Source organism: Anser cygnoides, chromosome 6, assembly GCF_040182565.1.
Source record: "Anser cygnoides isolate HZ-2024a breed goose chromosome 6, Taihu_goose_T2T_genome, whole genome shotgun sequence".
NCBI classification, from domain to species: Eukaryota; Metazoa; Chordata; class Aves; order Anseriformes; family Anatidae; genus Anser; species Anser cygnoides.
Genome location: NC_089878.1, coordinates 27530579 through 27549884, shown reverse-complemented (window position 1 = coordinate 27549884; position 19306 = coordinate 27530579). Strand labels below are relative to the sequence as shown.

The 19306-nt window shown below is 47.5% G+C and overlaps 1 protein-coding gene and 1 long non-coding RNA gene across 6 annotated transcripts in view; one reads left to right on the top strand and one right to left on the bottom strand.

Annotated features, from left to right (window-relative positions):
• Positions 1-2894: 2894 nt before the first annotated feature.
• HSPBAP1 (HSPB1 associated protein 1) overlaps positions 2895-19306 on the bottom strand; it is a 47647-nt gene continuing 31235 nt past the window's right edge. For 2 of the 5 annotated variants that reach the window (XM_048072233.2, XM_066999201.1), the window contains exons 6-8: positions 19173-19256; positions 15887-15997; positions 2895-15691 (exon numbers count right to left, since the gene is read on the bottom strand). In XM_048072233.2, coding sequence (XP_047928190.1) covers positions 15140-15691; positions 15887-15997; positions 19173-19256 — 747 coding nt within the window. In that variant the 3' untranslated portion in view covers positions 2895-15139. The remainder of the gene's footprint in view (positions 15692-15886; positions 15998-19172; positions 19257-19306) is intronic. The other 3 variants (XR_010832222.1, XR_010832224.1, XR_010832223.1) reach the window with 3 other exon arrangements.
• LOC125183757 (uncharacterized) overlaps positions 9705-19306 on the top strand; it is a 22986-nt gene continuing 13384 nt past the window's right edge. The window contains exon 1 of the long non-coding RNA XR_007166313.2: positions 9705-9822. This is a non-coding gene — a long non-coding RNA (uncharacterized lncRNA). The remainder of the gene's footprint in view (positions 9823-19306) is intronic.

Genomic DNA, 19306 nt, shown 5'->3' with positions numbered 1-19306 from the left:
GACAAAAAGCCACATTTAATGCAGATAACAAGAAGGGGAAATCAGAAGCCTGGTTTTAGCTAAGAATTTCGGAAGCCTTGTCTTTGGCCCAGTCTCTAACTTTGGCCTGGAGCAGCCGGCGCCCCTTGCTCTGTGATTCTCTTGCCCATCTCACGCAGGACTAGCCATGCCACAGGCCGCAGGCCTGTCAGAGAGTTTTTAAACTCCTGTTGCCTTCAAGTTGAGTTGCAGATGCCCAAACACAGCCAGAGGAGTGTCAGGGAACCAGGAGCCCTCCAGCCCTGCCGAGGGCTTAGGAGAAAGGTGCTCAGCAGCAAGGCTGTTGGGGTTTTGAGCCCATCCCTACACAGAGGAGAGGTGCTGGCTGTGCCTGACGGTGCGAGCCAGCTGCCAGCAAGGGGCACAAAGCCCTCGCGGCCTCCTGCTGCCGCTCCCCCGAGGAGGAGCAGGGCCTGGCTCTGACTTGCTTCTGTCCTCCAGGCTCCGGCCTGCACTCCCCCAGGTGGGGCCTGGATGGTTCAAGAGCCCACCGGCAGGATTTGCGGGGTGCCCAGGTTTCCCTGGTACCCAGCAGGTCCTGGCACAGAAACGTGCTCCAAGACGGGTGGAGAAGCTCAGTGTCTTCAGCCGCATGGTGTGCTCTGGGGGCTAGATCTGGGTACATCTACTCCAAGAGGCTTGTCCCATGTTTAATTTATGGGCTGATTAATGAGTTCTTAGCATACAATGCATTTAATTCCATTTCGGCCTGATTTATGGCGTGATGTGAACTGCATGTGAAGTTTTTAATTCAGTAGGCGGTGACTCTGATTCGGTATATGGAGTGTGACAGAAGAGGTGATGGATTTGGTTCCAAAGCCATGCATCAAGTTCAGTGTGAAGTGCATCAAATCCATCACACGGCGCATCAGCTTCAGAGCAGGACACCCCGGTGCTGGCCATGCCATGCCATGCCGGTAAGTGGGACCCCGTCCCCGCATCGCCGGTGTCCCTCCACCTCCCTGGAGGGACATGGCCCTTGCTGGTGGTCTTATCTTCGACCTTGCAGGATGTGAAGAAAGCCAGCAAAATGGCCCATCAGGGGCTGGTCAGAATATTTGTCTTCATTCAGATATGTCCCAGCCCCTTCCACACCTTGGTTATGCCACCATGGCTGAATCCGGTCCTGGCACAGGGAGCGTGGCGAGTCACTAATGTGGCTGAGAAGGACGTGAGGGGTCTGGTGAAGGGACGTGGTGCCAGGCTGAGCAGCAAGGAATCACTTCTCTCTTCTCCTCCCCCCGCCATGGCCAGCAAGCTGCCATCTGCCCCCCTGTCCTCGCCAGAGCCCCATTGTATGGGGCGGTGGGTGCGGATGTGCCAGCCCTGGCTGCCGCCACACCTAATGTGCAAGGGTGGCTGGAAAACCTGCCAGCAAAATGTTTCATTTTTTCTCAGAGAAGAAATAGAAAACTTGTATTGGAGAGAAACGAAGCCCCGAGGCAGAAAACTGATGGCTGAAAAACTTTGTCTTCAGACATGATAAAGGGCTGCGGCTGTCAGGGGGGATAAATAGGAGGATGTTTTCCATCAGCCCTGTTAATCTGATCTGTCCCTGCATGCGGTCCTTTTGGGGGCAGCTAAAATAAAGCAGATCCCCACATGCTGATCAGCCAAACCCTGCCGCTACTTCCAGCAGGGTCTCTGAGCTGTGGGGAGAGGCAGGGAGGGCTCTCGTGTGCCTTGTCCCCCAGAGAAGGGTGCTGAGCACCAGGGATGGCTTCGGTCCATGCTCCAGGCTCCCCAAACCTCTGCAGCAAACACATCGCTGCTGGCACCTGCAGCTGGGCAGCTTCAACCCTGGTCTCCAACCCTCCAAAAGGGTTAAATAAACCACTCGGACATGCTTTTCATTTCGGCACCACCTTGCAAACAACTTCATTAATGAAATGCTGGATTTGGGGAGCCCCTGTGCCCACTCCTCCATCCCCCAGCGCCTCAGGGAGGATGCTTGTGCCCTGCTGTGCCCTGTCCTGGGCACCAAGCGATAGTGGGGACCCTCCCCGCTGTCCCTACATGGAGAACCTCAGTGGCCGAGTCTGCTGGCAGCTGAGGTGGGGATGCCGGTCTCTGCCCCGCTGCCCAGTGCAAATGCCCTGCAGAGCTCCACGGCTGACAGGAAACATCTCAATTGTGGAGAAAAGCATTCATTTTGTTTCTCCCTTTCTTTGGTTTACAATGTTGAACAAGTGTTTTAGCTGAGTGCAGTGGGCCCCATAAATCAGTTGCTCCCTCGCTAGCAGCAGCCGTCAGCAGGAGCCAGCAGCTGCGTGGTACCTTCTGTCTTGTCCTGCAGGGACCCTGGCCCGAGTCTCAGCGGGGGACACCTGGCCTCACAGACAGAGGCAGCCGCAGCAGATGTGCACTCCCCATCCATCCATCCATCCATCCATCCATCCATCCATCCATCCATCCATCCATCCACTCATCCTCCCACCCACCACCTTTTATTTACACTGCAAGCTCCTGGCACAGGAACTCTCTCTTTTCTCTCCCATTCCCTGAGTGGCAGGTTCTTTTTGACCTGCAAATACACACAAACCCTATTTCTGTCCATGACCACAAGGATGTGGCTGAGCTAACGTTTTTCCAAGCTGTGTGAGTCCTTATTTTTATTTTTAACTGCAGTCTTGAATTCCCGCTGGCTACAAAGAGTTTTTTTCCCTTGTGACCCACACTGGATGTCCATATGGCCACTCAGTGGGACGGACATCACCGATGGGGTTTCTGTACCCTTCTGCTCCTGGGGACCTCTCGTGATCAGATGGTTGCTCTGGTGGTTGGATTTTCCAGGGGATGTTTGAGACTGTGGGATTTGCACCGTTTTGTCTCATGTTCCCACACTGCTCTGCTCCTTTATTTTATTTTATTTTATTTTATTTTATTTTATTTTATTTTATTTTATTTTATTTTATTTTATTTTATTTTATTTTATTTTATTTTATTTTATTAACACAGAAAAGAGGAAAATGCACTCTGAGGCCTCTGGGTGAAATCCATCCCCTGCAAGCAGAGTGCCATGCACCCTCAGCTGGACGTGGCCCTTCCTGATGGCTGGCACATTTTCTGTGTAGATAGAGCTAACCTTAGCTGGCTTCATGTGTAAAATGTCCTGTTCCCATCAGAGGATGTTTCAGTTAACTGGTAATCCACACTGATGAGATTTCTATGGACTATAAGACCTGGGAGGCTCAGGGAGAATATCTGAGCACATTTCTGCCTTTGGCACGGTGCATTCACAGATAGCTCAGATCCAGGCTGATATCACTGCCTCTGCTTTAAAAGGATTTAAGTTATAAAATTTGGGCAGTTCCTTGCTTGTTTTGAATCCGCCTGGAAATCTGCAGGCTCCCCGATTCCCACCACCAGCATCTGGTGCGGTGTGGTTTTACCGTTCAGGTTGCAAACAGAATTGAAATTTCCAGACATATGGTGCTCGGCTCGCGAGTGGTAATTGCATCAACTTAGGATCAATGGAGCGGAATAATATCTGCCCACTAATAATGGCTTAATAAAATTAATAGTGTTGGCCTAGCCATGAATTACTTTAAAATAGGGGTTGTAGGGTAGTAATGTAAACAAGCATTGATTTTTCTTGGGAAAGTGGAGTGCTGTAAATGAGATACAAGTCTCTCCAGCGCGGAGTGGGTCCCAGACAATGCAGCAAATTTCGCAGGTTTCTCAGAGGGTGGTGGAGAGGGGAGAGGTGCAGGGGTCCCCATGGCACGGGGGCAGAGAGGTCAAGGTAGAGAGCCAGCACTCAAGAGCTGCCTGGTGCTCACTGCTGCTGCATTCCAGCCTGACCCAATTAACCACAGATTAACACCAGACGGGTCTGTTCAGCACGTTGGGACCGTTAATTGAAATGACACGAAAAAAGTAACACGACCTGCAGCCGCATCGTTGCTTGGTGCTGCCATTCTCCCAGCCATGCACCCTATGGCCCTGGGAAGTCGCACTCAACCCAAAATGCCCAAATCCGCAGGTTTTTGGGCGGCTGCATGGCTAACATTCCTGTGTCTCTGCTCCTTGCAGGGTTGTGTAGCCTCAGGAATTGTTCTTGGCCCAGCAGTGACAATAGGACAGAAGGACAAAAGCAGCTGCAACACCAGAGAGAAATGGGTTCAGAGGGCAAAGTCAAAGAGTGACTTTGAAAATGGGAAATAACAAATGAACAGAAGGATCTCCAGCCACTCAGCGAAACACTCCTTAGGTCCTTTGTGTTCATTTCAGACGATAAAGGAAAACCATCAGCTCAATTAGTCACGACAGACAGGGGTCCTGCTGCTTGCACGAGCCTCGGAGAGCAGCTCGTGCTCAGGAGCACATCTTCCAGGGCCAGTACGGGATCACCAAACATCAAACGCTGTGTGCTGTTCACACTGAATATTGTACTCGTGCGGGCCCTGCAGTGACAAGAGATGGGTGCGTTTGGAGGAGCTTGGCTCTGTAAACCAGAGCACCTGGGACACGCAGAGAAATACAGGAGTGCTTCAACATCACAGCAACGCAGAATGCATTTAGAGCAGGAGCTGCAGTGTTCTGGTTTATTATTTATTTACAGAGTTTGTAAATGTAAATGGATTTAGACCTTTAATTTTCAGAGGCTTGGGCTGCCTTCTACTCGTTGTTTAATATTCAGGTGAAAAGCTGCCACATCTGTCTGCAGCACGTCTGTACAGCACAGCTGCCTCGGCACGGCATTTTGGCTGTGCTTTCTTTGCATTTGTACATGTTGGCCAAGCTATGTTTTGCTGTAAAGCACTTGAAAAGAACTAAGTGGCACAGCACACAGGAGCTGGTTTCAGCTCTCCTTCCCCGGCAGCACCTTGCAATCCTGCCCAGAGAAAGCCAGACGAAATTTTGGGCCGCTGCATTCACGCAGATGAACATTTGGTGTCTGGGTAGACAGTGCAATATAAAGTAACAAGCATCTAATTCCCATCCATCTGGATTTGCCATACAAGTGAAACACCTTCAGAAAGGAGACTGAGCCCGTCAATGTGCAATAAATGGCACAAGGCGACGTCAGACCACACAATACATCCATCCTAATCCCTTGCTGGAAATCAGGGAGGTTAAAAATAAAAACCCTTCGAGTTTTGACTGTTTACACAGCTGTAGTACAAATATTTAGGTTTACAAGAGAAAATGCTTGCTCAGTCGAAACCCCTCCGAGACCTCTGCTGTCAGCAGCAGGGGGTTTATGGAGGCCTGACATTTCCACAGAAAAACTGAAATGGATCCTAATGAAAGCAGAGAGCAATGCTTATCCGTGGGGCTGGCTGCACTGGGGTGGGCAGCGGGGCCAGGGGAGCTGCTGGTGACACCGGTGTGCGGGCACTGGGATGGGGGGACACAGGCCGCGGCCTGGCCCTGGGTCCAGCCACAGCCGCTGCCGTCCCCCAGGCACTGCCACGCGTGGTCCCGGCCCAGGCCGCCTCCTTCCACCTCCCCTCCAGTTAAAAGCTGCTAAGTGGATTTCCCACCCGGCAAGCCATCGCTTTAGGAATACCGCACGGTATAGCCGTTATTAAAAAGGGGATTTTTCCTAATGCGCCTACTGTGTCTTCATTATGTCAGCGCACCTCCGTGAAGAGATTTGTGGAGGAATCCATCCATTCACTTCCACGCGTAATTCCTCAATAGCCTATTTGCTTCAAAGACTTTTATCGACTTTTACTACTACATGAATCCTCAGATATTTATTTTTTAGGTCCCAGGGGACCCATTGAAGGAAAAATTCACTTTATGAAGTTTTATGGCAAAGGTTTTGCGGTGGATAAAAGCTTCACGTTATTTCCAAACTTCTGTTCTCCACACAGAAGGCTTCATGGGGTCTGCTCCTAGACTGGCGTGGGGCACTTAAGGCTAAAAATTTAGCTTTAAGGAATAAATAAGGAAAAGAAGAGGAAAAGTACTTCTCCTCCATGCCTGGTGTTTCAGGCCTTGTTGTCCCCATGCAGTTTGGCAGGGTGTTTTTGGAGCTGGTCTGTGTGGGGATGCAGCTTTTTGCCACGCTGCCAGTCCCATCCCCATCATCGCACTGCCACCTGCAATGTCCCCCAGACGTGGGACATTAAACCAGGCTGGCCAGAGCAGTGGTGGAAGTGGCAAAAGCACACTGTGAGCACCTGAGGCGTCTCCAGCCCTCCAGGTTTGCCTGGGAAATTGCTAGTGACAGTGAACCAGGGCAATTAGCCCTAATCCTCCTGGGTAATCACCAGCCCTCCTCCGTCCCTGCTCCTCTCCCTTCCTTTCCTTTGCTCGCTCATTAATCGAAACAGAAACTTTCTGTCACCACTGATTGTGGTACCCAGTATCAGGTGCCTGGAAGCATGAAACTAAAAGCTGGGAAGCGTGCTCCTTTGGCCCAAATAAACAGGTGTCAGGGAATGTAATCTAATCATGCTGTGATCGAATTCAGCGGAAGAAGCTGCGTCACGCACACAAAATACTCATCCCGATAATCAGTTTGAGGCAGTCGCTGTTTGGCGACGTGCTCGGATGTCCCTGCCAGCTGGTGACGTGGGAGAGGCTGGGAGACCACGGCAAAGTTTGGGAGAAATGGGGCTGGTGAGCATGCTGCACCCTCTGATGGGCTCTTTGCTGGGAGGGTCAAACAGCTCTTCTTGTACACAACATGCCTTTCAAGCAAAGAAAAAAAAAAAAAGGGCTTTGGAGCAAATGAGCCTCAGGCTAGGCTGTGTCCTGTGCTGAGGTTCCTCCAGCGGGATCACGAAGTGGAGCCAATGAGGGATGAAAAGGAAAAGCTCATTGCGCACTTGGAAGGGAAATCTATGCAAAGTTTATACTGGAGGAAAGAAAATGAGGATTTACAGCTGCAGAGACTTCAGGCAGGGCCCCAGCTCTGAGCACACCTCGAATCGTGATGAATCTCCCAGCTGCTGGAGTTAATGCATTATATATTGAAATCATTTGTGTTCATTTGCAGCAAATAATTACTTTAAAATGTCGTCGTTCATTTGGGTTATTTGACTTCTCTATTAATTGTGTGAATAACTGTTTAAAAGACAGCATTTGGGTTAGTGAAAATCATCAGCATTGCTACCTCACTTGTTGGAAGCTGGGGGAACTGCAGAGCCCTGGACCCCCATGTGGCTCAGGGTGGCTTTGCTTTTCCCTCCTGAAGAAAAAATGAGGTCTGAAGGTCAGCTCATGCCTCAAACCTCACATTTCTCTCCCAATTGTTGGGAAATATGCCCATTTTCAAGCTAAAGGTGCAACCGTGTCAGTCCTTGCTTCCCTTTGATGTGAATATTCTGTCCTGTAGCACCTAAAAGAAAAAGCAATCTTCTTGCTCACACCACTTTATAACACAAACAAAGGTACAAGGCAAAATGCAGGAGTGCAATGAACCCCTCCATTGTGTGCCCTTCAATCTGCCGTGATAAACGGGGATTTGGCTGGAAGATTTTTCATGCATTAGCATGAAAATAGGAACAAGGCTATTTTCCTTCCTTGTGAGCCGAGATGAAAGAGCCATGCCTTCAGGCTCAGCAACACCCCTCTTGATTTCAAGGGGGGGAAATTAAATAAAGTGGGAGGGAGGGAAAAGTCTGGGGTAGAGGATTGTTAAAAATTATTCCTGGGGCCCTGACCATGCTTCCCATGTTTCAGGCAGGTAAAGCCTTGCCAAAAAATGTTAAAAGCAAGTGGTCAGTTCTTCTCCCAGAAGAATATATTCCAGAGAAATCCCAAGGGAAGACTTAAATCTCTCCGCGTTGAATTTGGTTGAGGCTTGAACGACTCCCAGTGGGGTCAGCACTGGGCATTGAGCCCCCGCCGCTTGCCCTGCCTGTAGCCGCCTTCCTGTGCCAGGGCTGCTGGCAGCAGAGAAGGACTTTGCCTTCCTTCCAGTCACACGAAGATGATTTAAGGCACCCAAAGTTTCAAGCCAGGACTTTTAACTGAAAAGAGGCATCGATTTTCTGTAGCTGGGAGAATAAAAGGCTTGCTCTGGTGAAAGAAAAAAAAAAAAAAAAAAAAAGCTGTTCAAGAAGCCACCTTGGTGTGTGCTGTGCATGTTATTACCTGCACTGTGCAGAGCAGGCATGGAGGGGACCAGCACCTGGGTCCCCTCTCGGGGTCTCCCCTTTCAGGGGTGCAGACCTGTGACCCCATCTTTGGGCTTGGGCACCAAAGCACACCCCTTGAGCAAAACCTGTGATGGATGGAGGCGTAAACACCGTGGGGGAAGGATGGGGAAGCTGTGTTAATTTTTCACGAGATGTGTTAGAAGATATACAGAAGCATGGCGGCCCATCAGCAGCATCTCACCCTGGCACCCACTTTCCCTCATGGCCACCAAAGCCCCAAGCCCAGGTGCCAGTAGGGAGCTGGCAGAGCTCCCCCAGCCCCTGCCTGGAAACATTAATTCCCTGCTTCTTCCTTAATTGCATTAAAGCAGTGTCCATTCTACCATTGCTTTGCAATGCCGCAGCTTAAATCCACTATTAAGGCAGGAGCGTTGTGGCTTGGATCCTTTAATTAACATGAGTGATCTCACCTTTGTCCACAGCATCTTTTTTCATGCTATTACATTGTGTAATTGTTAAACTACTGACTGGCTCCGAGAGGTCTGTACTTTCATCAAAATGTCCTGCTTTTCTGACCCAGCAACTTATCCACGTTTTTGAGCCTAATATTTTCAGGTGATTTGAGTTAAATCAATTGCAAAAAATCGATGAATTATTTAAAGTGCTGGTGGTCTCCAGCTATGAAACATGGTTTGGTCAAAGTTCCCCCCACATCCTAGGAGCATTAAGGTGCTCGCAGGGAAATCAGCTCCCCACTGACCACAGCTATCAAAAGAACTGATCAAATTTCATTTGAAAACTTTCCACACTTGTGGAAAAAAGCATTCATTAATTTTTAATGTCCCCTTTCTTGTTTCGTCTCTTGCTAGAAAAAAGGCAGGGAGAGAAATGAGGGGCTCTTCCCTCAGGACAGAAAAGCCCTTCCAACTCTTTTGAGCTGCTAAGAAACACTACCCAAGTTTTTTGTTGTTGTGAAATTTCATCAAAAATGGAGCAGGGTGGGGAAGAAAAGAGCCCAGACGCACAACCCAGAAGTCTTCTCAGGACACCCTTTGTCCCTGCAAGCGAGCAGTGATCTCGCTTCACCACTACAGTAACAGCCAGGGGTCTGCAGGAGGCCCAGCATCACCTCCCCTGTGTTAGGGACAGGAGAAGGCCTGAGCCTCAGCACACACACCTAATCCTTGGTCTTCTCCGCCCCACCCCGGCTTGCTGCCCCAGGAGCAGCTGTGGGGCCGAATTGGGTCCAGGAGAGGGAGGAAATCCACCTGTGCTGCCTGTCCCACCAGTGCTGGAGGCTTGGCCTCTGCCATGGCTCCCAGCCTGCAGCAAGCACCAGCTGCACCTCACAATGCCTTGATGGCTGCCACGGTGCTGTTATGACTGCACGATGAGCTCACAAAGGCCCTAATGGTCTTGCCTGGCCTCACCTGGGACCCACACCCCCACATGGGCCCTGGACACCATTTAAGTGCAGCCCTGGGTCAGTAGTTCTGGTTGGGCTGTGCTGGAGGTCTTGAGGCTCCCCTCTGGGCCTTCTGGGGGTGGGCTTTGGGGTAACAGGTTTTCAGTCCTATCTCCTTTTACTCCCAGCTCATCTCCCTGGTGGGACATGGGATGTGTTTTGTGGCTTTTTGTGTCCGGGACTGTTAATGGACCCTGTCAGCTGCCATGGTGGGACTGGACACTGTCAGCCCCCAGCCTGTCCTGCTGCTCCCCAACAGTAAGTTGTTGCGCTTCGGATGGCTGTGAAGGCAGAGCAGTGCACTTACCATATCGTTACATGGGGCATCAACCAGGAAAAAGGGCAGTAAAGAAGCCAACAGGCACCTAGGATTAAGGGATTGTCTTAACTTTTGCCGTGCCCTTGACTAGTGTGTGCTTTTTCCTGGGTTGGGCCTGCTGTGGGGTTGTGCATCCCATTGGAGAGGTGCATTTGAATCCCCCGAACTGCGGGATAAGAGCTGTAGCATCACTCTTACTGTAAGAACAGCCCTGGGCCGTGTCAGTGAGTCCCCATCCCCTCCTTGCAGAGGTGGGATGAGGACCAGCTCTGTCCCCACGGGCCCAGGCAGCTCGGTGCGGTGGTGCCGAGAGCTGTGGCTAACTGGGTTAATTATATTCACGTTGCTAGGAACACTATGAATTATGTTAATAGCAGCATCTGGGGAAATTACATCTTCATTAATTGGTCCTGATTGCTTTTTGGCAGATGTGAGATGCTTCTGACTTTACTATGCAGGACAGAATTTATTGTAATCGGCGCATGCACTAAATGCACAAATGCCATTACTGTGCCCTGCTAATTAACTCTCCAAAGAGGCAAAGATATGAAAGACCTGCTTGGTCATCTCTTCCTTTCTCTCCTGCCCTAGCCAGAGCAGGTCTGTTTTCTGTCATACCGTGCTCTGGTGATTCTTCTATTAGAGTTTTAAACGTGATTTTGAAGTTAAAAATGACAACGTAGCTGGCAGACACAGAAAAGTAGCTACAGGGCTGGGAAGGCTTCTGATGGCATGTCATGTGTTGTATCCTAGAGTCAGCCTTGTTGCTCTCTGGCTCTGATTTGCCCCTGAGGCTCCTCCTCATGGGTGCAATTTGGTGGCAATCAAGTTTCTTCATGTGCTTAGAGTTCAGTATGTTGGCTGTTCGGAGGCCTTTGGTCCCACCCTGTCTGTGGCTGGGGAGGAGGCTGGCCTGGGCTGGGTGGTCCCCGGAGCAGGGCTGGGTGGGCAATGGGGCTGTGGTGGTGCCAGCAGAAGACAGTTGTGGCTAAACTGGGGATGATCTATGCGCAGCACGTAGCGTGGATCCTTGCGGTTCTTTAGCTTTCAGTCAATGTGTAGCAGCAAACAAGAAATTAAGCCACATTTCGATGAACGACTGTTACACAACAGAAAGCCCCATTTTTAACAACGGCAATGATCCTAATCTCTTTGGATAAAAAATCTAAAGCTTTGAGCAAATGCAGAGTGGGGCAGAGGCAATGCATTACCTCCCCGGGGAAAACAGTCTAAAACTCACTCGAGGCATCGAGCTCCGTGTAAGTTATGAGGCTGTTTGTCTGGGGATGGCAATGAGTTGTATTATGGCCCCGCTTGTTCTGCCTTCTATTTACACAACATCATTTTTCATTTTAATGGTGGTTTTTCAGTCTGCTTTGTTAGGGCTGCTGCTAATTGGAGTGGATTCATGTGCTGTGCCAGGGCACAGAACAAGGCCAGCATTGGTTTAATGGGAAGGGTGAATTTTGAGGCCAGGTGTTTTGAATAGGCATGGTCCAGGAGGAGGGGGCATGGCAGTGTTGAGGGAGGAATTTAGGAATGAATTTAACCCTCTGGCTGCCACAAATTCAGAAGTACCCCCATGGGGGTGGTGGGGTAGGGATGGCTCTGTGTGTTGAACCACAACAGGGAGGAGAAAAGCCTTTTTGCAAGCCACCTTTCTGACCTTCATCAAAGGTGCAGGCTTACCTCCTTTGCTGGGAAATTGGGTTTAAAAGTTCTTGCAGCTTGCAGCGTCAGCTTCAGACCTTCGTGAAGTGGTTTTCATGGGTCATCGCAGGGAATTGGAGCTCACTGCTAGGACAATCTTACCAGAGCTTTGGAAGGGGCAAAGTTTATGCCCTCCAAACATAGCACTAAGTTTCACTGGGAAACTATAATATGCACACTGAACTGGGGGCTAGCAATGCATTTTCCACCACACTGCCTCTGCAAATAGGTAAGCAATGCTGCAAGGACCAGGACAGCTGTAATGCATGGGAGATTTGGCTGCTGCAAAGTAATGTTTCTGGCTTACTGGGTGCACTTCTGCCAGCTGCAAGGCTTGCCCAGTCCCTCAGCAGGGATCCTGGGGAAGTCAGAGACCCTGGGTTTCTGCTCCAGTTCCTCGTGGAGCATCTGCTTAGGACACCTCCAAGATGCGTGGCTCTTCTTGCAGTACAGACATGGCAAAATCTGTCTCCAAAGCACCAAGCCATGCAACAATTTCCTCCTGCACCCTGAGGCCTCCCAACAAAGCTGTGCGGTGGCTTTTCAGGCCTTGCTGTGGTGTCAGACCTCTTTGTCCAGAGAACAGAGAAGTGTAGTGCAGTCAGTAACACTAAGTAACTTTTCCTCCCCCATTGAACGTAATCTGGTGGTAAAACCCTTTTGCAACGGTTATTCTGCATCAGCCACAGCTTATTAACACCAGAAATGTTAGGAAACTCCACCCAAGGAAGGTTGCCCACACCACACACCTGAACATTCATGCTTGCAGCTAAGAAATATAGCAAGGACCTTCCTAGTGGGTGAACACACTGATTAGTAGCACTGCTTTTATTTTTAAAAGGCAGTTAGTACTGCAGATTGACTCTGCCTCCTCGATGTGCCAAACTTATTCTTAGTTAAAACTTCGATTTATGGCTCATGCTGTATCATATGACACTACTTTGCAGTTGCGTTGTTCTGTGGTATCACGAGATGGTGCTGGAGCAGAATCCTGAGAGATGCAAATGTGGGGGGAAACAGTGCAGTGGAATACAGCATGCTGCCCACTGAAACGTAAAAGAGAGATTTTATGTGAAATACTGAAACCGAGGAGGCTGTTTAGGGTTTTCCCCCATCCTGTTGTCTTAAGAGGTAGGACCTTTTGATTTGGAAATGTATTTTTTTCTTTGCAGACAAGCAATGGGCAAATCCCTAGGTGAGTGCTGTGCACAGGGACAGTGAATAGTGATGTCCAGCAGCCCCAGAGAGATGAATGGGGCCTGCCTGTGAACCCCTCTGTAGCTGCTTTTGGGGCAGGGAAGACCAGGGTTTCTGCTAGGCAAGTGGGACAGACTGGGTGTGTGTGGAGATCAGCATGATGCTTGGAGTGGCCCCAAGGCTTTAAGTTCCACATTCGGCCACACGGTGACAATCTCTTACCGTCACCCAGCTGTGGCAGGGATGAAGAGCATGTCACTACTGGAACCATCCTGGTGCTGCCTGTAGGTCACCATTTGCTCAACTGCTGCCATGCCCATTGCTGAGAGCGAGCAGGGAATACCTTCTGTGGGGGGAAGAAAGTTTCCTTAGTGATTGCAGAGAACAGCAGTTTGCTTGCAGCTGTCTTGACTGGAGGGCTTGATGGCTGAGTTTCCTGCTCTTTGTTGAGCCAGGCTGTCACTGAAGAGGTCAGAAATCATTTATTTTTAACGCCATGAATATGTAGAAACTTGTCCAAGCTTCTCCACAGAGTGGCCATGAATTTAGAAACAGAGTCAGAAATCATGGCATTCGGTATCCTGCAAATCAGGTCAGAGCTATAAATTTCTCTTATTGGTCTGTGGGCCGTTTGCCATACGTGACTTTCTAAATTTGTGGTCATTTCTCTCTCTACCCCTGTGTGCTGAGTGTATGACTGTGATTTTATATTATGCCTCTGAGACATAAAGTCCTTCTGGTGCTTTCACCTAGCATCATAAACAGCCTCGCTCTCTCCTCCTTGTCCCCTTTGCTAATGGTTTCTGGCCACAGCCTGGCCCTTAAATCACAGGCTGCACCTGGACAGGCATAAAATGCAACTCTCCCCAGACACGCAGGGTATCTGTTTAGAGCGCTGAGTGATGTGCCTCTGAACACATGCAATTCAGCCTTGTGGTAACAATGTCTCTGAGACAGATCCTCCAAAGTAGGTAATGGAGCCTCTGCCTACAGGGGCAAGTCCTGCAAAGACCTTAAAACATTCAGCTGTTACAAGGGCAGTCATTCCGAATGCAGAGGGAGAAAATGTTTGGTGTAGCTATTGTGGAGGGTGATGTTACCATGACCTCCTCTGTAGGGGGAAGAGGAAAGCTAAGGAGGTGTACATTTGGGGATTGGAAGGTGGTGCTGCTGTCCTCCTCCTCTTCGAACTTTACTGCTCTTTCTCCCTCACCTATATCCATTCCAGACATAAAAGCTTTCTTTACTGCAAGACTATTTTTGTTCAGTGAATTAAAATGAACCATTTGCAGCCCCCTTGCCCCAGTGCAAATGATCCCAGCAGCAGTGATCTCTGGCTGGGCCCTGCCCCTGTGGTCAGCCTGAGAAAAAAGACAAGTGTAACAATAGGATGAAAGTGGGCTGTCATTAAAGCACAGCTCTTTTGAGATATGCCAATGTATCTAAATGGTGCTGCCTTATTCTACAGATCTGCTCCCTAGGAGCCTGGTGAATCACTAAGGCAGCAGATGTGACTAAGACGTTTCCTAACTCATTTTTAATCCTTTTTGGCACAGTGGTGCCAACACAAAAACATGAACTATATGAACAGGACTGTTCCTTAAATTCTGGTAGTATTGTGGTGGTGCAATCCCATTGAAACTGTTTTCACATTTTCCTGTTTGTGTCAGAGCATGGATTTTTTTTTTAAGATGGAGCTAAGAACTGCATCTTGCCAGCAGGTTCTTTGTTGCTGCTGATGATACACAGGTGTCATTGGGGTCTGAGCCCAGTCAAGGGGACAGGGACGAACAGTCTGAAACTGTGCATATCTGGGTCAAAGACAGAGCTTGATATGGCTTCCTACTACTAACTCAGTCACTTTTCAAAGCCCATGTTGCTACCTCCTGAAATGTGCAGCCTGCTTGTTTCTGCATGGCTGCCCCAGAGCAATTAAACTGCCTCCCTCCACTTCACCCCTCTGTTTGTCCCCCTTGGGACCTGGGGCTGCTCTCTGGCTTCCAGTTTGAGCCACTGATGTATGGGCTTGCACAGAGCAACAGATGATTCACTGATGCTCAGAGCTGTACAATGTGTTAAACCACCCATTCACACAACAAGGTGGAATTATAACTGTACATTGTTTGTAACATTGAGGAACTCTGACACACCTTTCTCTTCCTACTCCCCATTATTCAATTATAATTTTAGCTCTACTTCATTTTGCCACTTAACCATTAGCTGTGTTTGTCTACATTTTAAAAAGTATTTGAAACAAAAGTAAAACATTCAATTATTACCAACCTTAAACAGCCAGAACAAGGCTGTTATTTGACTTCTTTATTTCAAATATGATAAAGCACTTGAGCATTAAACTCCTGCTCTCTCCAGCAGCAGCTGAGCCACTAAGCTGATGACATGTGGATTAACCAAACAGTCTAGCAAATCATTGGTAGAAAGGGCTGTTTGGGAGGCATTTGGACTGCCGTCTGAATCCATTTGATTTGCAGGCGTTTCGCAGTCATTACTCATTGCCAATTGCTTCCTGGTGCAGTGTAATTTTCCAAAATGTCCTCCTTCATTTTCATGGGGAAGATCTCTATAGTCACTTTCAACTGCACCTGTTGAGCTTGTTTCTTGAGACTGCGGTAGAACTTGAATGAGGTGAGGCCCAAAAGGTATTTTCTGGAACTTTTCTGCTTTAAATGTTGAAAAGCCAAATTCGTGGGTTAGTAATTTGCAGCCCTCTGGTTCCCAGCCAACTTGCTTTTTCCTCCTTTTTTGTGAGGCGCTCGTCACTCGCTCTGTTTCAGTGCTACTGGGACGTGTCTGCTCTGGTACGCTTGTCTTTTGACACTTGAAATATGCAGACACTGCTTTATTCAGGTACTGGAGATTGATTTCATGGGATGTTGCCTCAACCTAAGAAAACACCCAAAATGTACTCGGTTAAAAGGAGGAATGTTTCAGTTCAGTGTTGCATGATTATCTTCCATGGATTATTTTTCCTACTTAAGGGGAAGGAATTTAAAAATTTTCTTTCAGGTAGCAGAAAGAATTAAGCAAAATGTCAGTAATTCTATACTATCACTGCTATAATGGAGCAAGAGTGCTTACCTCTGTGGGATTTAGCCAGATATCTTCATCACTGGGGTTTTCTGCTGATTTTATGGCACATACCAGCGTTCGAGTTATTGCTTCTTCTACACGGGCTTCATGATCTGCATCCTGCCTCAAGGGAACGAAGTGTTTGGAGACAGGTTAGCACTTAAATTGCTATAGGAAGTTGGAAGATCTTGGCAAGAACTAAACAGATGCCTTAGCTGGAAAGCCATACTCACGTATGTAAAGTGGGCAGAAGGTTTTGGACTTCTGAAGCTCCTACTCATGCATACAGAGCTTACATGAGTAACAGCCCAGGCTTTGATGTGACTACTCATGCAGATAAGGATTTGCAAAAAAAAAAAAAGAATAGATTCTAGTGTGTATATAATTTTTTTCCTTATTAGTGTTCTTTTAATTGAATCTAGTGCTTGAAATTACAAAGCAATGTTAGCATTTAATTAATATATGTATTTATAAGACTCCTTATGACTAGAAGGACCATGAAAGTACACAGAAAATTTTATAGATCTACATATTATGTCTAAGTATTTAAACTAAGGATGTTACAGCAAAGCAGCAACTACGTGAGGTCCGGAGATAAGCAAAAGTGAGGCTTAAAATTCAGGAAACATTTTATCATGTGATAGTAACAGAAGTTAACATACTACTGCAGTTTTAAATGTAAGCAGAAAGGAAAAATGCATTTGCTATGAAAGCTCTCCTGCCAAACTAACAACTAAATTAGTAACTAGCTCTTGGTTTTAGGCCCTCACTTCCTCCATCATCCCCTTGGGTAACTGGGTACCAGTTAGTCTGGAATGGCAGAAATAAACTTTATAGGACCTATTTTAGTTTGCTTTCCCCCCAACTGGATTTCTTGTACGTGAAAGGAGAAAATAAGACTCTCTGAACAAGATGGGTAGTTTAGTTATTTCAATGACAGATGCCTAGGAGTGGATACATAAATTTGGTTTCGCTGAGATACTTAGACACACAGGTTTTGGAAGAAAGATGTAACCTAGTCAACACACAACAGTGCATTGCCTAATTGCGGCTTCAGGGAACATGTCAAGCAAGCCATGCATCTTGGTAGTAGAGTGTTGAAGGCAGTAATTCATCTGGATCCCCAAGCAGAATTTGGGATAGAAGCAAGGGAAAGCGTAGCTGTGGATGCTTTGCTTACTAATGGCCTTATATAAAAAGTCCCCAAAACACTCAGTTTATTTAAGTGTGGAAATTATTATTTAGGGTGTTGCACTCCTGGGATTCATCCTGGTCTGATGGATAACAGGGTTGTACTGATTGCATGAGAATGTTAAGAAGCATGGAGTGCTTTGAGCAGCTCACATCCAGCTGAAAACAAATTAAACTTCTACTCTAAAGGCTTGCCAATATAATTAATGGTTTCCCTAGGACTATAAATGTTGGCATGATTCACATCTGTCAATATGAAAGCAGCTGGTAACAGCTGCAAGCAAGAACTGCTTGATTTGGTAATGGAAATAATCTCAATATTGTTTCTCAGCATCTGTGTCAGAATTTTCATAGATGTGCTGCCCAACACCAAAGTGCTGCCACCATCATCTGTAAGGAACTTTCACCTGAGTTGCAATGGTTGTATTTGTTAATGGTTGCTTTTCATATCTCTTTTTTGGGGGGGTGGGGTAGGGGTCATTCATTAACAAAATCCAGCAAACACTTCTCTGCAGATCGTGCCATCTATACGCAACTGTCTGCACTTGCTGTCACCAACAAGATCTGTCACTTCACCAAGACTTTTATGACCAGAAAGGCCATGGAGCTTAGCTCCACTTTTTTTTTCCCAGCTACGAAAAACCCAAACAGGTTATATACAACCCAGCCACATGGGAGCTATTTGCCCAGCACAACTGATCCAGTTCTGACCTGCTCCTCCAGTGGGGGGGAAATTTGTGAGGTACAACTTAGGGTGCAAGTGTGGGGGTCTTCAGGAACATGGGGTGAAGTTACTTCAAAGGCTGCTCAAATTTAAGGCAGGCTTAAATGGTTGCTCTGTTATATTGCTGGTGCTTTCTCTGGCACTAGACTCAGGACTGTGTACGAGGTCAGTACAGACTATGGGCCTGCTGTCCTTTCTACAATGCAGTCTCATCTGCAAAACTTCTCCATGAGGAAAATACCCAAGTTTGCCTCTGCTCTGCAAAGGCTTGGTTTGATGTCGGTATGAGAAATGTATTGTGTAGTTTGAACGGCAGCTGAACGCATGTGTTCATCCCCCTGCAGATTTCCAGTCTAATAAAGGTGCAAAAAAATGCAATACTCATTTTAGTGAGGCAGCTTTCAAATGCCAATTCAAAGGGCCTTTTTAATATTAAGCTAGGATTAATGAAGAAGTAATTTGAATTAGAAAACCTTCTGTAGCATTGAGATGATATCCCTGGAACCATCCCATATATACTGGGAGAGCAAGAAAAATCAGAGCCCGGGGGAAAGAAAATTAATTAAATACATGAGAAAAATCCAACTCCAGGCAAATCAAAACTATCACAGAGAAATGAAAATTCAAACATCCTCTGCCACCCCCTTTCTATCACATTAATCTGATTTAAATTCTAATTTGGCTTTGCATGTAAGCATGTGTTTGAGATGAAGCTGCTGTTTGTCATTCCCTATTCAGCACAATGTTGGTTAGTCCCTGAGAAATCAGACATGAGAAGTTTAGCTTGCATTTGTTTGCCTGATTGAGGTAAACTTGCATATGACTGAACTGGTGCTTTAGATCTGGAGCCTTGGTTCTTCAGGAAAACTGTAACCACAAGGGCTCTTCCCTCACCAGCTGCTGAATACAGCAAACCTGATAGGGCTGAACCAGATGGGCAAGGGACAAAATGCTTCAACCTTAATCCTTGCAAAAGATCCTACTCCATACAGCTGAGTAGGAAATACAGCTTGAGTTCTGAGCGGAATCACTCCTCTGTCTAGGTCATGTCCTTGTCACGGTTTTTGTTAGAGATGCTTTTCTTTTCTCCCTTCTGCTTTCTCTAGAAAATAAAAACTTTAATCAAACGTGCCAGTGGCAAAGCATAGCTGCATTTTAGTGGTGGCTGACAAATGATGCTAGTAGGATGTGCAAGTCTGCGAAGTTATCTGCTATACCTGAGGATAAAAGAAGCTATGTAAATGTAAGAGCACACTGAAACCACTCAAATTGGCTCATGGGGTCATCAGATCTGGGACAGGATTATATCAGCTTTCCTACTTTTTATAATGCATGCATACATGGAAATGCTACAGCACCATCATATAAAAAGGAAAATACCAGTTCAATCCATGAGTTTATGCTGACAGTGATGGGGTCGACGGATTCCACGTAGTGCCACCAGTGCCTTGGAACAAGCAGGACCTGGAATCAGAGACATTGCGTTAGGATGCTAGCAGAAGGCTGAGAGGAAA